Below are 14,668 nucleotides of genomic sequence, written 5' to 3'. Positions count from 1 at the left end.
GAAAATGCTGCAAAATGTTAAAATCTGCCCCAATATCTGACGACTGGGACAACCCTCTGATTTTACTAAGAATAGTGTAATACTTGCTCTCCCCTGCGGAGGCGCTGCAGGAGAATGGTACGCCTTCTGCCGATTTCCACCTCCCTGTGGTCAGTTGATGTATGATGGACTCCTTTAACAAAATGCGGTTGTACAACGCAAAACTAAGAAAATTTCTGATCAAAAGGGTCAAAATTGACCTCTATGCAGAGTGTCCTGCTGCTTCTCTGGTCCTGCCTTGTAGCCGTTCCTCTGCTTTGTGTTAGTGAGATTCCCCCCAATGGCTGTTCTCGTGCCAAAACCACAAAGAAATGCAGAGCTAAAGTTTTCTCACAGCTCCGCTGCCAACCTCTTCCCTTTCCCAGGAGTCTCACAAAGATGCTTCTGTAGCTTAGAAGTCGTACCTGTCGTACCTGAGGATAGAAGACCGGTCCAACCCCGACCTGACCACAATCCAACCGCTACAGTGATCTGGTGGTGAAAATATCTCCCCCTCCCAATCACTGCAGAGCCCCAGGGTAACAATAACGGAAGACCTGTATACAAGCAACATCTGAGGCTAGTGAGAAGGATATGAGGACAGGAGATTGGGAGCACTTTGGTAAAATACAGGATCAGTACAGGATAAGTAATGTAATGTATGTACACAGTGACCCCACCAGCAGAATAGTGAGTGCAACTCTGGAGTATAATACAGGATGTAACTCAGTACAGATAAGTAATGTAATGTATGTTTTTACACTCCGACACAGCTCCTTTCATTCTGTATGTAAACTGTACAGAGGCCATCATATATGGACTTGCCCTGTAAAGGATTTCTAAAGCAGAGTTTACCTTTAGGAACCACCCTGGTATACACTGGATACCTTATTATAACAAATCACTATATGATGCTACTATATGTGCCATGACGCTTTACTGTACGTGTACCGCTATTTACCTGTATGGCTCTGTATACTAAATGTGCTTTATCCTTTTCCCCTTTCGCCCGACACTGAAAACTGTAAGTAATGAATGGTTCCCATATACATCAGAGCAGTGTTATGTTATGTCCTATAAACTACCAGACTGTATTTTGGCTGAAAACTTCAATGTTTAGTCCAAGCCAAACACAGTCCCTCCTAAATGCGTGCCACCCAGCTTTCCCTCTCTCTGTTCACTGAGGTAGTTGGTGCCAGTCTTCAGTATGAGGCGCACCAGGTTAGCTGCCATGTAGCCCACCATATGACGCTGGCTTTGTAGTTCACCTGTGCCCCTCTGGGCTTGGAACTAAACGTTTTTATATCCACATCTTACAGGTATGGGCATGTGAGATAATCACACAGTCATGTATCTGAGCAATGCCATGAATGTGCCACCCGGTAATGAAATTGTAATTTACTGCTTAATCATGGCAAAGGCTTCCATTATAACTCTTACAGTGAGGCTTACTCAGCTTTCCCAGAATCCAGAACATTACTGTGTGGCAGGAGAGATGAGGCGACTGTAGGTCTGCATAGCACAGCAATAGGGAAGCTGAGGGACAACCCTACTGGATCTGTCATAGTGGTCATACTGACTGTAACCTAACTTTTTCTATAAAAAAAAAGAGCATTTGGGTGCCTGATAGAAATATACCATAACCCAATAATACAGAACGCTAAAGACTCTTTGGAAACAGAAGGATTTCAGCTCAGGAGCCTACAGAACAGTGAGTCCAGCTCTGGAGTACCAAACAGGATGTAACTCTGGTTCTGTGCAGGATCAGTAATGTAATGTATGTACACAGTGACCCCACCAGCAGAATAGTGAGTGCAGCTCTGGAGTATAATACAGGATGTAACTCAGGATCAGTACAGGATAAGTAATGTAATGTATGTACACAGTGACCCCACCAGCAGAATAGTGAGTGCAGCTCTGGAGTACCATACAGGATGTAACTCTGGTTCTGTGCAGGATCAGTAATGTAATGTATGTACACAGTGACCCCACCAGCAGAATAGTGAGTGCAGCTCTGGAGTATAATACAGGATGTAACTCAGGATCAGTACAGGATAAGTAATGTAATGTATGTACACAGTGACCCCACCAGCAGAATGGTGAGTGCAGCTCCGGAGTATAATACAGGATGTAAATCAGGATCAGTACAGGATCAGTAATGTAATGTATGTAATTATTTAGAGATGAGCGAACCAAATCTTACGAACAGAGATACATTACACACTTTGCAAACTTTGTAACAAGATGGCGGCTGCACAAATGAATACACATAAAAGCCACCACCAGTAACTTGCTGAATGGGCTGGAGGTGGCTGTGGGGACACCAGAGACTGGAGAAGGAGGACACCAGAGCAGTGCACACAAGTAAGAATTGATGAGCGAACTTGCAGAACCGCACTAAAACAGCTAAACACAAGGAATCATTTAGCTGTTTTAGTTCGGTTCATTTAAGGTTCGTTCAGATGAACCCAAACTTTGCTTGAAAGTTTGTTGGACCTGCCAAAGCGGAGTTTTGAAAAGTTTGCTCTTCTATAAATGTAATGTGTATTTACACAGTGACTTTATTGTAGGTCGCTCTCCTGTCTGGTGCTGTTGTTGTTGTTGCGCTGGTGATCGCCACATGGGGCTGCGCCATTTTTTATTTAGTGATCCACACGTATCAGGAATCTTGATGTGGTGTGTGGGCTTTTATCAAAATGTAAGGGTCCATTTACACAGAAAGAGTATCTGACAGATTATCTGCCAAAGATTTGAAGCCAAAGCCAGAAACAGACTATAAACCGAGATCAAGTCATAAAGGAAAGACTGAGATTTCTCCTCTTTTCAAATCCATTCCTGGCTTTGGCTTCAGATATTTGGCAGATAATCTATCAGATAATCTTTCTGTGTAAATGGACCCTAACTCCTGTTGTTCATAGTATCTAGTGATCAGTGACAAGTATATGGATGTGCTACCATGTCTGTTTTTTCTGTGACTTTATGTAGCTTTTATTAATATGTTTAGTGTGTGTACTTCTTCTATATCAGAATATATATATTGTCACATGGCGTATCGCGAATCCCTCTCAGACGCTCCTGATGCACGTATTACTGGTAATTACAATTAGCAGCAGTAACAGCGGACACGGTTATGTGAGTTTCAGTCATGTCTGGGAATCCGCTGTAGAACAAACCCGTCTTCTTTACTGCGCCAAACTCAGGCAGGACAAAAAAATCTGAATCTCAGACACCAAGACATGAGGGAGCAGCGCGGCCTCCATTATCTGCTTCTCACTGTCTTCTATAGGAAGCTTGTGATGGTAGCACCTATGGGGGCCAGGCCAGGCGCAAAGACTTCCCCTTTAAGAAACATGGGGGGAGATTTATCGAACATGGTGTAAAGTGAAACTGGCTAGCAACCAATCAGATTCCACCTTTCATTTCCCAAAGAGTCTGTGAGGAATGAAAGGTGGAATCTGATTGGTTGCTAGGGGCAACTGAGCCGGTTTCACTTTACACTATGTTCGATAAATCTCCCCCTGTGTTTCTTAAAGGGGAAGTCCGCACTATTAACATTGTGTATTAATTGCCTGATCTCTGTGCCTGGCCTGGGGCCTGTAATGGTTTTATCATCACTGAACGGAGATTTAAAAAAAGTTGTTAATCCCCAAGTAATGATAGAAGAGAAGGTTTAGCAGCGGCTCCAATGACAGAAGGGATTGTGAGGGTGAGGTGACGCAGGGCTGTGTGCATTTGGCCGCAGCTGTATCTGATCCTTGGAAAGCTGAGTGATAACAGGACGCATTAAGTACAACCACAGCTTTCTCTGATTCAGTATCTAGAGGAGGGGAAAGTCAAGTGACAACCCCTATGTTACATCTAGTGAATTTTCCTATGGTTGTCACCTATCTAAATAAATAACCTACCTAAATAACTACACTGCATAATTGAGCAGATTAGTGTCAGTATTAGGTCAGGAATCCACTCGATTTCATGTTACCATTACTGCAAGTGGCCTGCAACTTTTTTGGGGATTAAGTGTCAGGTCAGGTCCATACTAGTTACAGAGCTGCAGACACAGGCACATAGGTGATAACAAGATAAAACTAATTATGCCTTTGCCCTTGCTGATGGCTATTTGCAGAGTTATAAAACTGCATTTTTCCTTGGAAGCTGAAGTACCACAGAATTGATGCTGAGCCACAGCATGCACACCTCCTGCCTCCCACCCCTCCCTGTCTTGACTCTAGCCCTGTATGTCAATCCGTCAAGGAAGGGAGAGGTGGAGGAGGAGGCATGCATGCTGCGGCTTAGCATCGGTTTTGTGACACTTGAGCTTTCAAAGAAAATATAAACTCTTCCAATGGCCATCAGCAAAGGTAAAGGCATCATTTGTTTTATCTTGCTATCACCTTTGTTCCTGTGTCTGCAGCTCTGTAACTGGTATGGACCTGACAAATCTTTTAGAATCTACTATAAAACACCCATTGAAAACAATGGGTGCACACTGAGCAGGTTTTGTTGCATATATTTTGCTGCATAATATAAAACAAATATGAGTTAATAAACTAAGTATGAACTCTACCCTACTCTCTGCTACCTAAAGTCTTCCTGTCAATGAGAGAAATTTTGACGGGTCAGAGTCTCATTGCTCTGGAACAATGGAAGCCGTTGCCATCGAATCTCCAGTGATCAGCTTGTGATCCCCTATGCTATGGACAGAGAATATCAAGCTCAGATGGGAATGCACCTTTAGGCTATGTTCACACAATGTATAATTTCATTAAACTACGGCCGTATTTGCAGTTTTGCAACCAAGGCTGTTATTTAATGAAATTGCCGATTAAATTGATTGTAATGGAATTCCGGCCAGAGTGCAGGCGATTTTAAAAAACTTTGGGACCGCAGCTATTAGCAGGCACGGTCCGATCGCCATGCCCACTAATTAAATAATTACTTACTGCAGCTGATCCCTGGGTCGTTGTCCCGGAGGAGCGATCCACAAATCCGTCTCAGGCCGGGGTCTGCGCCGTAATGGCGCTGATCCCGACTCGGCACTCGATTGCTTCCGGCTACAGCAGCCAGAAGCAATCCAGTGCCTATCTCATTGATCTATGCTGTATAACTATACAGCATAGATCTCAATGAGAGATCAGTGTACTTATACTAGAAGTCCCCCAGGGGGTTTCTAGTATAAGTGTAAAAGAAAAAAAAAAGTTATTATTAATAAAAAATCCCCTCCCCTAATAAAAGTTTGAATCACCGCCTTTTCCCATGTTATAAATAAAAATAAATAAAAAAATAAACAAACATATTTGGTATCGCCGCATGCGTAATCGCCCAAAATATTAATTAATCACATTCCTGATCTCGCACGGTAAATGGCGTCAGCGCCAAAAAATCCCAAAGTGCAAATTTGCGCATTTTTGGTTGCATCGAATCCAGAAAAATTGTAATAAAAAGCGATCAAAAAGTCGTATATGCGCAATCAAGGTACCGATAGAAAGTAAAGATCAAGACGCAGAAAAATGACACCTCACACAGCCCCATAGACCAAAGGATAAAAGCGCTATAAGCCTGGGAATAGACCGATTTTAAGGAACATATATTTGTTAACAATGGTTTGAATTTTTTACAAGCCATCAAATAATATAAAAGTTATACATGTTACATATCGTTATAATCGTAACGACTTGAGGAACATATATAATAAGACAGTTTTACCCCAGGGCGAGCGGCGTAAAAACAAAAACCCTCCAAATAAAAGAAATGCGTTGTTTTTTTTTTTTCAATTTCTTTATGCAAAAACTCAGCCTGTCATTGCAAAGTACAATTAGTGGCGCAAAAAATAAGGGCTCATGTGGGTTTCTAGGTGAAAAAAATCCAACTGCTATGGCCTATTAAGCACAAGGAGGGAAAAAAGAGACCTAACATTGACTCTTTTATTTTAGGAGAGGTTATTTTCATATCTATGTCATGTTGGGTCATTTCATGCATATCTGAAGTGTTTCTGGACTTGGCCTTTAAAGTGCACCTATCATTAAAACAAACTTCTGACATGTCATAGCGACATGTCTGACGTTTGTATTGGTGGGTTCCGGGTGCTGCCCGTTCATCTCCGCTCTCACTGCTAAAGTAGCTCCTTTGTTGTGGCGATCGGCGGGTGTTTCAGCACCTGGATTCCCACTGATACAAACCGCTGACATGTTGCTATGACATGTCAGAGGTTTGTTATAATGACATGTGCCCTTTAAAGGAAAAAAATAGTTCTCTGGGGTTTTGCGCTGTCTGTGTCCTTTCTTGTCCCTATATGTGTAGAAATGATGAATAGAGGATGGCGATTCAGAACACCGGGCGTCGCGCCCCATTTGTTTCCAGACCTGTCCGCGCAGACATAAATACCACATTTTATAAACTTAGGCGATGTCTCTGTAGACTCCTGTGAGAGGTGAAGTGAGGACGCGGGGGCCGCGCTGCACAATACAAGAGAAGTTATCGATGGGATACTGACCGCCATATGACAGGAGGACGTTCCACAGATCAACGCCAGCCGCGACGTGATTGGCTGATTCTCACACGGCAGGTTATATCCGGTCACATCGGCACCGATCACTCCTGATCGAGAAAGAAAGAGAATTATAAACATCGCCATTCAGATATGCTAGAAATTATACAGGTCATTCTAAAAAAATGGATAATAATTTACAATATACAATAAATAAAGATTTAAAGGTGATTTGCACCCGAAAACGAGAATCGCACCAATAAAAGTATAGGAGAGAGAGAAGCAGCTGGAGTTTTTATCATTGTGAATTTTTTTTTTTTTTACATAGATATTGACTTATTTTCTATTAAAGGGGTACAGTGCTGCGGAATCAGTGTGCGCTATACAAAATAAAGCATTATTATTTTTTTTTTTTTCAAATCAACTGGTGTTATACAGATATGTAAATTAATTCTATTTAAAAATCTCAAGACTTCCAGTACTTATCAGCTGCTGTATGTCCTGCAAGAAGTGGTGTATTTTTTTCCAGCCTGACACAGTGCTCTCTGCTGCCACCACTGTTCATGTCAGGAACTGCCCTGATCAAAAAAAGTTTTCTATGGGGATTTGCTGCTGCTCTGGACAGTTCCTGACATGGACAGAGATGGCAGCAGAAAGCACTGTGTCAGACTGGAAATAATACACCAATTCCTGCAGGACATACAGCAGCTGAAAAGTACTGAAAAAAGTAATTTACAAATCTTTATAACTTTCTGATACCAGATGATTGAAAAAAAAAAAAAAATCTTGTCCAGAGTATCCCTTTAAGCTTCTGCAGTCTTTTTGCTAGAAGACAATAAGAAGTGCAGCCATATTGGTAGACACTTTGAATTGGCTTCTTAGTAAATCTGTGCATTGTTATTGATAGAAGGAGACAATTTTTTGTCACTTTCTGAGAAAGTTTGAAGATAGCCATCAATATGGCCGCATTCCCTAATCTGAGAAGTGATACAATTGTATCCAGACTAGACAATGCTCTGTGAGCTACACAGCCTGGATTCCAGACTGACACATTGTACATAGCTAGCCCTGCTTTTAGCTGAGAAGTGATATAATTGTATCCAGACTAGACAATGCTCTGTGAGCTACACAGCCTGGATTCCAGACTGAGGGTGCGTTTACACAGAGAGATTGATCTGACAGATTTTGAAAGCCAAAGCCAAATCTTTCCTTCATGATCTGATCCCTGTTTATAGTCTGTTCCTGGCTTTGGCCTCAAGGATCTGTCAGATAAATCTGTCTGTGTAAACGCACCATAATACATTACATATCTAGATCCTGCCCTCAGCTGATATAGTTGTATCCTATCTAGACAATGCTCTGTGGGCAACAACACACATTTCGAGCGATTTACACCCAAAAATCTTTTTGCTGAAGCTGAAACTTTTAGCAAATTCATTACAACCTTTTTTCTTTCTTAGCCTACTGGCTTCACTTCTATCATTATGAGCTGATGTTTTATACTATTGTTTCTACTACTAATAAATCTGATGCTAATCCTTTGTGTCATTCTGTCGGTGACCCGGCCTGCACCCCCTGTCCTGATGTGACGGGGGGGACAGGGGGTGATTTGGTGCCTGTACAATGGCGCGGCGGTAATGAGGCAGCTGTATAAGCACGGCGTTTTATAACCCCAATTAATATGGCGAAGCCGTTGTTTAACAGCTGTGGCCGAAAACCTGATTAACTGCGACACGAGCCCAAAAAAAGCAGCTGCGAGCTCATTGTGCGCAGACTATAGGGCCAGTGTGTACCTGTCGCTGCAGCCGCGCTCGCCTCCCGCGTGTTATTGGAAAATGGTTGCAATTTAAGCATTTCCTGAGGCTGTCAGCACCTCCTCAGCCGGAGCAGACCCCAGGCTCAGCCAGCGTCCCTCTGGAGAGAAGCCCCCAACACTGCGCTGACTACATTCCCACGAACCAGGAAAGTCTGCAGCCCGGGACAATGGGGTCAACCTCACCGCAAGGAAAAGTTACATTCTGTATTGTATCACAAACTCCGCTACGCAATGGGGCTTTGAAGTTTTTAAGAAAGTTTTTTCAATAGATGTTAACTTGCGATGTATCTAAGCTGTCTAATACTAATCTAATCTAATACTGTCTGCTGAGCCAGTGTATAATGCAGTGTCTCCTAACCTTTTTCCAGGTCTTGCAGAGCTACAACACCCAGCATTAAGGCCACAGGTTGGGGAACAGCATGTAAAATAGTGTCAGCTGTTAAATAGTATCTAAGCCTATAATGTGTAATGCCCCTATTCCACGAGTCTTTTGAAGGAGCAAACGAGCGCTATTAGCGCTCGTTTGCTCCTCGTTCCCCGCTCGCTGCCGCCGCTATTCAACGCGGCGTCAGCGAGCGGGTGAGTGCGGGAGGGGCGGCGGGGAGCTGCTGGGGGGGCTGCCCGGGGGATCGCTGATCGTCCGGGCAGCCCATAGGATATAGCAGCGTCTGCTGCCGATGCTCCTATTCAACGGAGCGACGGCAGCAGATCGCTGCTATATCAGTCACTTGTTTTTCAACATGTTGAAAAACAAGCGACTGCAACGATCAGCCGACATGAACGATGTCGGCTGATCGTTGCACTCTATTCCACGGGACGAATATCGTTCGTAGCGGTCGATATCGGCCGAATACGAACGATATTACTCCTCTAAACGACCCGTGGAATAGGGCCTTAAGGCCATGTTCACATGGAGTATGACACCGGCCGTTCTGTGACCCGGCCAGGTCTTTGAATTTACCCCTGCACACAGGATATCTTAGTCAATCATGTGTCATACTGTGTGCTCAGCTTATGCTGCGTTTACACAGAGAGATTTATCTGACAGATCTTTGAAGCCAAAGCCAGGAACAGACTATAAACAATAAACTGAGATGTCTCCTCTTTTCAAATCAATACCTGATAAATCTCTCTGTGTAAAATATTTAGAACTTATTTAGTATTTGTATTTAGTATTTAAGCCTGTTAACCTGTTTAATGCTATTAAAGCGACTCTGTACCCACAAACTGCCCACCCCAAACCGCTTGTACCTTCAGATAGCTGCTTTTAATCCAAGATGCAGTTATTGTCCTAAAAAAACACTTTTACACTTGCAGCCCTGTGCCAAACGGCTGTGGCCTAAAGTGTGTGTGCATTAGTCTGGCACAACCCTCCTCCAGGAAGATTGTCTCCTATTCATCAGCTGTGAGAACATGGAACATGGGCTGGATCGTTAAGGCACCTGTGCAGTGTTCACTACAGAGGAATAGGAAAAATCCTGCCAGTGGCATTTCTAATGATGAAGAGCGTGGGGAGGAGGGACGGAGGGGTGGTGCAAGGTTAGGGCACAGATACTCTAGGTCACGGCCGTTGGGCATCGGGCTGCAAGTTTTAAATTTGTTTTTTAGGACAATAACTGCATCACCCGCCGAATGGACCCCAGGACAGATCTTGGATTAAAAGCAGCTATCCGAAGGTACAAGTGGTTTGGGGGTGGGGGGACAGATTATGGGTACAGAGTCGCTTTAAGTGTCATATTGTCTGCTGAGTTTAAAGCGACTCTTTACCCAAAATCTGACCCCCCCCCCCCCCCCCCCCCAAACCACTTGTACCTTCGGATAGCTGCTTTTAATTCAAGATCTGTCCTGGGGTCCGTTCGGCAGGTGATGCAGTTATTGTGCGGAAAAAAAACAGCTTTTAAACTGGCAGCCCCGTGCCCTACGGGCGTGGCCTAGATTGTGTATGCATTAGGCTGGCACAACCTCTGTCCCTCCCCCCCACCCTCCTCATCATTAGGAATGCTCCAGGCAGATTGCTTCCTATTTGTCAGCTGTGTCAGCACGGCACATGGGCTGGATCGTTAAAAAACCTGTGCAATGTTCAGCATGGAGAAAATGTTCCAGTGGCATTTCTAATGATGAAGAGGGTGGGGAGGAGGGACGGAGGGGTGGTGCAAAGTGAGGGCACAGATACTCCCGTAGGGCAGGGGGATGCCAGCTTAAACGTTGTTTTTTAGCACAATAACTGCATCACCTGCCAAACGGACCGAAGGACAGATCTTGGATTAAAAGCAGCTATCTGAAGGTACAAGTGGTTTGGGGGGTCAGATTGTGGGTACAGAGTCGCTTTAAGTATCTAAACATGTTATTGTGATGCTGCATGCTGAGTGAGGGTATCTGTTTCCATAACTTTTGATGCTGTCAGCAGAGATGAAGCACAGTATCTAAGTACCTATTCCACTTCATCACCACCATTTTTGAGGAAAACATTAAGACGTTGCGCATGGTGTTCAGGGTTTCTGGCGCCAGATATTTCACTCACATTTGGTGGTACTGAGATGTTTGTTGTGGCCCTTAGCTACAATAACTAATTTTTTGTTGTTGGATTTTATTGTTGGATTTTCATAAATTTTTCTGAATTAAAGGGCCCTCCTCTGTGGTTCCATAAGAATGGTGCCGCCCCCAAGGATGTAAGATGTCCCATGAAGATCTATACAACCCTCCACTGGGGATGTATAAGACCTTCCTCTGAGGATCTATAAAACTGTCACATGAGGATGTATGAGACCCTCTTCTGAAGATATCTAAAACACTTCCCCAAGGATGTATTTTACTCTCACCTGAGGATATATGAAGATTCATAAAACACTCCCTTAAGGATGTATGAGACACTCCCCCTAGGATATACAAGGCCCTCCCCTGAGGGTATATGGGACTCTCTTTTGAGGATGTATGAGACCTTTCCCTGAAGTTCTAAAAAACAATTCCAGATCTGTAAGACACTCCTAGAATGTCCAAGGCCCTTCCCTAAGGATGTATGAGACCTTCCGCTGAGGATACTTTAAGAATTTATTAAACCCTCCCCTGAAGATCTATAAAATTGCCCCCTGAGGATTTATGAGACCCTCCTCTGAAGATCTCTAATATACTCCTCTGAGGATGTATGAGACTCTCCCCTGAAGCTCTATAAAACATTTCTATGAGGGTATATAAGACATTCCCCCTAAGATGTACAAGGCCCTTCCCTGAGGATTTATAAGACACTCCTTCTCCTCTGATGATGTATGAGACCCTCCCCTGAGGATCTGTCAAACACTCCCATGAGGATGTATGAGACAGTCTTAGGATGTACAAGGCCCTCCCCTGAGGAGGTATGGGATTCTCCTCTGAAGATATACAAAACCTTCCCTTGAAGATCTATAAAAATCCTTCCATGAGGATTTATGAGACACTCCTTCTAGAATGTATGGGACTCTCTCAGAGAATTTTTTTTTTATTCCATGCTCTGATTTTCCAAAGAGTAATCATAACTGGTAACTGTTGCCTGAATGTGAATATATCTAGGGGGCATTTACTTTTTTAACTTTATTGTGTGTTTCATATACACAACGTGTCTTTATACGCCTTTACAGACCAGGATATATGCCGATAAGCATTACTGCCTCCCCCACCGCTAACCCATATACTGTACTGGAACAGAGCAGCGCACAGACGAGTCTTTTCCCAGTTCCTGTGACTTTCCGGCTGCTTTCTATCACATCCTGACACATGAAGAAAAGCAACCATTACTTTTGGCCAAACTTTGTCATATTTCTCCCTTTGGCCAAACTTACCGAGCCCCCCGGCGTGAGCGTCAATGAGAGAAGCGGCTACAGCGATCCCCTCTGGAAGGCCAAGGTCTCTGGCAGCTTGTGTTGTGAGGTTATTCCCGACAGAGACTCCTGGAGACACAACTTGGTTTCCTGGGCAGACGAAGGATAAATAACAAGAGTTCACACTGATACGCAGAAATAAAGCAGATTCTTAGAGTAATGCGTCTGTGAATGTGGCTCCCAACCAAATACTGACATGACTGGGGTGCTGCGACCTCAACTTAGTGCACTGGAGGGAAAGGATTGGTCAAAGACCACTACCTCTGAAGGGGGCGCTAATATCATACTGCCAGGTGATATTCCTTAGAAACTGCCAACATCAGAAGACCCATGTAGTCCGTGGTGGCCACAGGGCAACTATGACTGAGAAAGTAGAAAGGGCCATTACAAGAAAAAAAAACTTTCTGGGATATGTGCTACAAATCTGTGCAATTTCCCCATAGTTTAGTTAATAAATATGGTCTAATATACAAAAACTTAGGAGTAGATTTATCAAACATGGTGTAAAGTGAAACTGGCTCGGTTGCACCAAGCAACCAATCAGATTCCACCTTTCATTTTCCAAAGAGTCTGTGAGGAATGAAAGGTGGAATCTGATTGGTTGCCGGGGGCAACTGAGCCAGTTTCACTTTACAACATGTTTGATAAATCTCCCCCTAAGGCTGCGTTTTTTCAATCCGTTTTTTTTTATGTTTTTTTTTTCAAAACACAGATGAAAAAAAACGGATGCATTTGTGTGCATCCGTTTTGATCTGTTTTTCCATTGGCTTCCATTGTAAGAAAAAACGAATCAAAACGAATCCTTTTTTTTTGTAATGTCAGCTACGTTTTTGTGTCCTCCAAAAAAAACGGATGTTTTTTTTACACGGAAAAACGGATCAAAACGGATGCACACAAATGCATCTGGGTTTTTCATCCGGATGAAAAAAAACGGATTGCTAAAACACAGTGTGAACCTAGCCTTGGATTTGTCGCATTCTAAAGCAAATGTACCATCATTTCTTTTTTTACCTTAGCCAGTGCACCGACACATCAATCTTGTACATTTTCGTTATCTTGTATATTACACTGATAAGGTTTTATCAATTTTTTTTTAATTATTATTATTAGTAGTAGTAGTAGTAATAATAATAATAATAATATTTTTAAATTAAAAACTGTTTGCTTTGACAGATATCTAAGATGAGCAGTATTTATAATAACTACAAACAGCTGTGTGGAGGGGGCTGCCTTATGTTGTTAGAAGAAACATGAATATATTTCATATTAAACACAATTCTTGTCATTGACTTTCAAATTTTTTATTTTTATTTTATGTTTCATTTTTGCATCTTGTTTCTATTTAAATACATATTAAAAACATAAAACAATCCCCAAAAATCAAGGGTAAAAATATGCTTTACAAAAAGTCCTATCAACATGCTGCGTGTCGGTGTTTCCCATCCTGTGTCTCTCCATTAATAGTAAAACCACCACTCCCATCATGGTCACACAGCTGAAGGCCTCTGTATTATCATATAATGTAGTGCAAAGCCAAACATAAATTATTTGTGGGGTCAAATGATAAAAAAAAACAATCATCAAAGTCATTGTTCCTTATATAGGAGGGTTCGCATTTATGGCATTTACTAAATGTGTAACAACCCTATGTATGGTAAAATTGTAAAACTTTGGGGAAAAGATGTTCCAGGTAAAACCCCCTCAAAGGACAAGAGGGCACTGCCTCCGCCTGGAGAAAAAAAGGTTCAAACTCCGGAGGCGACAAGCCTTCTTTACCATGAGAACTGTGAATCTGTGGAACAGTCTACCACAGGATCTGGTCACAGCAAAAACAGTAGAGGGCTTCAAAACCGGCCTAGACAAGTTCTTAGACCAAAATAATATAGATGCATATGTATAGAACATATCACCCCTCCCCCTTCCCTGTATCCATCCCCTCCTTGGTTGAACTTGATGGACATGTGTCTTTTTTCAACCGTATTAACTATGTAACTATGTAACTATGTAACTATGATATGATATGATATATTTATTCTGCAGATCACTGCGATTTCAGTGGTACCAAATGTATCAAGTTTTTGTTATTTTTCTCTTACTACATGGAGTAAATATAATTTTTTTAAGTAGATTATACTCCTATATGCGACAAAAACAGATACTGGCACTAGGTAATGTTTTTTTGATAGCTATATTATTTTTTCCCCCTAATATATAATTTTAGTTGCTACACATTTCCTAGTACAGCCCACTCTACAGATGTCTAGATGCCACAGTATCTAAAAGATTAAATGGCCAGGATCAGAGTTATCTCTGATCCCCATCGCAGCAGGCCGGAGTCAGATATCATACATCCGTGCCTGCACTATGGAGTGGGCTTAGCTCTCTCTCTTCATATTAGGGTATGTTCACACTGAGCAAATATAGTAGAATTCAGAAGCTGCTGTGGGAGATCTAAGCCCTTTAGATTTCTTCTTTTTACCGTGCCAAGGTTAAATCAGT

At 42.6% G+C, this 14,668-nt stretch overlaps 1 protein-coding gene across 5 annotated transcripts in view; it reads right to left on the bottom strand.

Annotated features, from left to right (window-relative positions):
* Positions 1-14,668, bottom strand: part of FGGY (FGGY carbohydrate kinase domain containing) — a 381,964-nt gene that overhangs the window by 59,415 nt on the left and 307,881 nt on the right. For all 5 annotated transcript variants that reach the window (XM_069981325.1, XM_069981328.1, XM_069981327.1 and 2 more), the window contains 2 exons: positions 12,131-12,259; positions 6,509-6,612 (listed from right to left, as the gene is read on the bottom strand). In XM_069981325.1, the coding sequence (XP_069837426.1) occupies positions 6,509-6,612; positions 12,131-12,259 (233 nt within the window). The remainder of the gene's footprint in view (positions 1-6,508; positions 6,613-12,130; positions 12,260-14,668) is intronic.

This window comes from Dendropsophus ebraccatus, chromosome 8, assembly GCF_027789765.1.
Source record: "Dendropsophus ebraccatus isolate aDenEbr1 chromosome 8, aDenEbr1.pat, whole genome shotgun sequence".
Lineage (NCBI taxonomy): Eukaryota > Metazoa > Chordata > Amphibia > Anura > Hylidae > Dendropsophus > Dendropsophus ebraccatus.
This window is presented reverse-complemented; position numbering and strand designations above follow the sequence as displayed.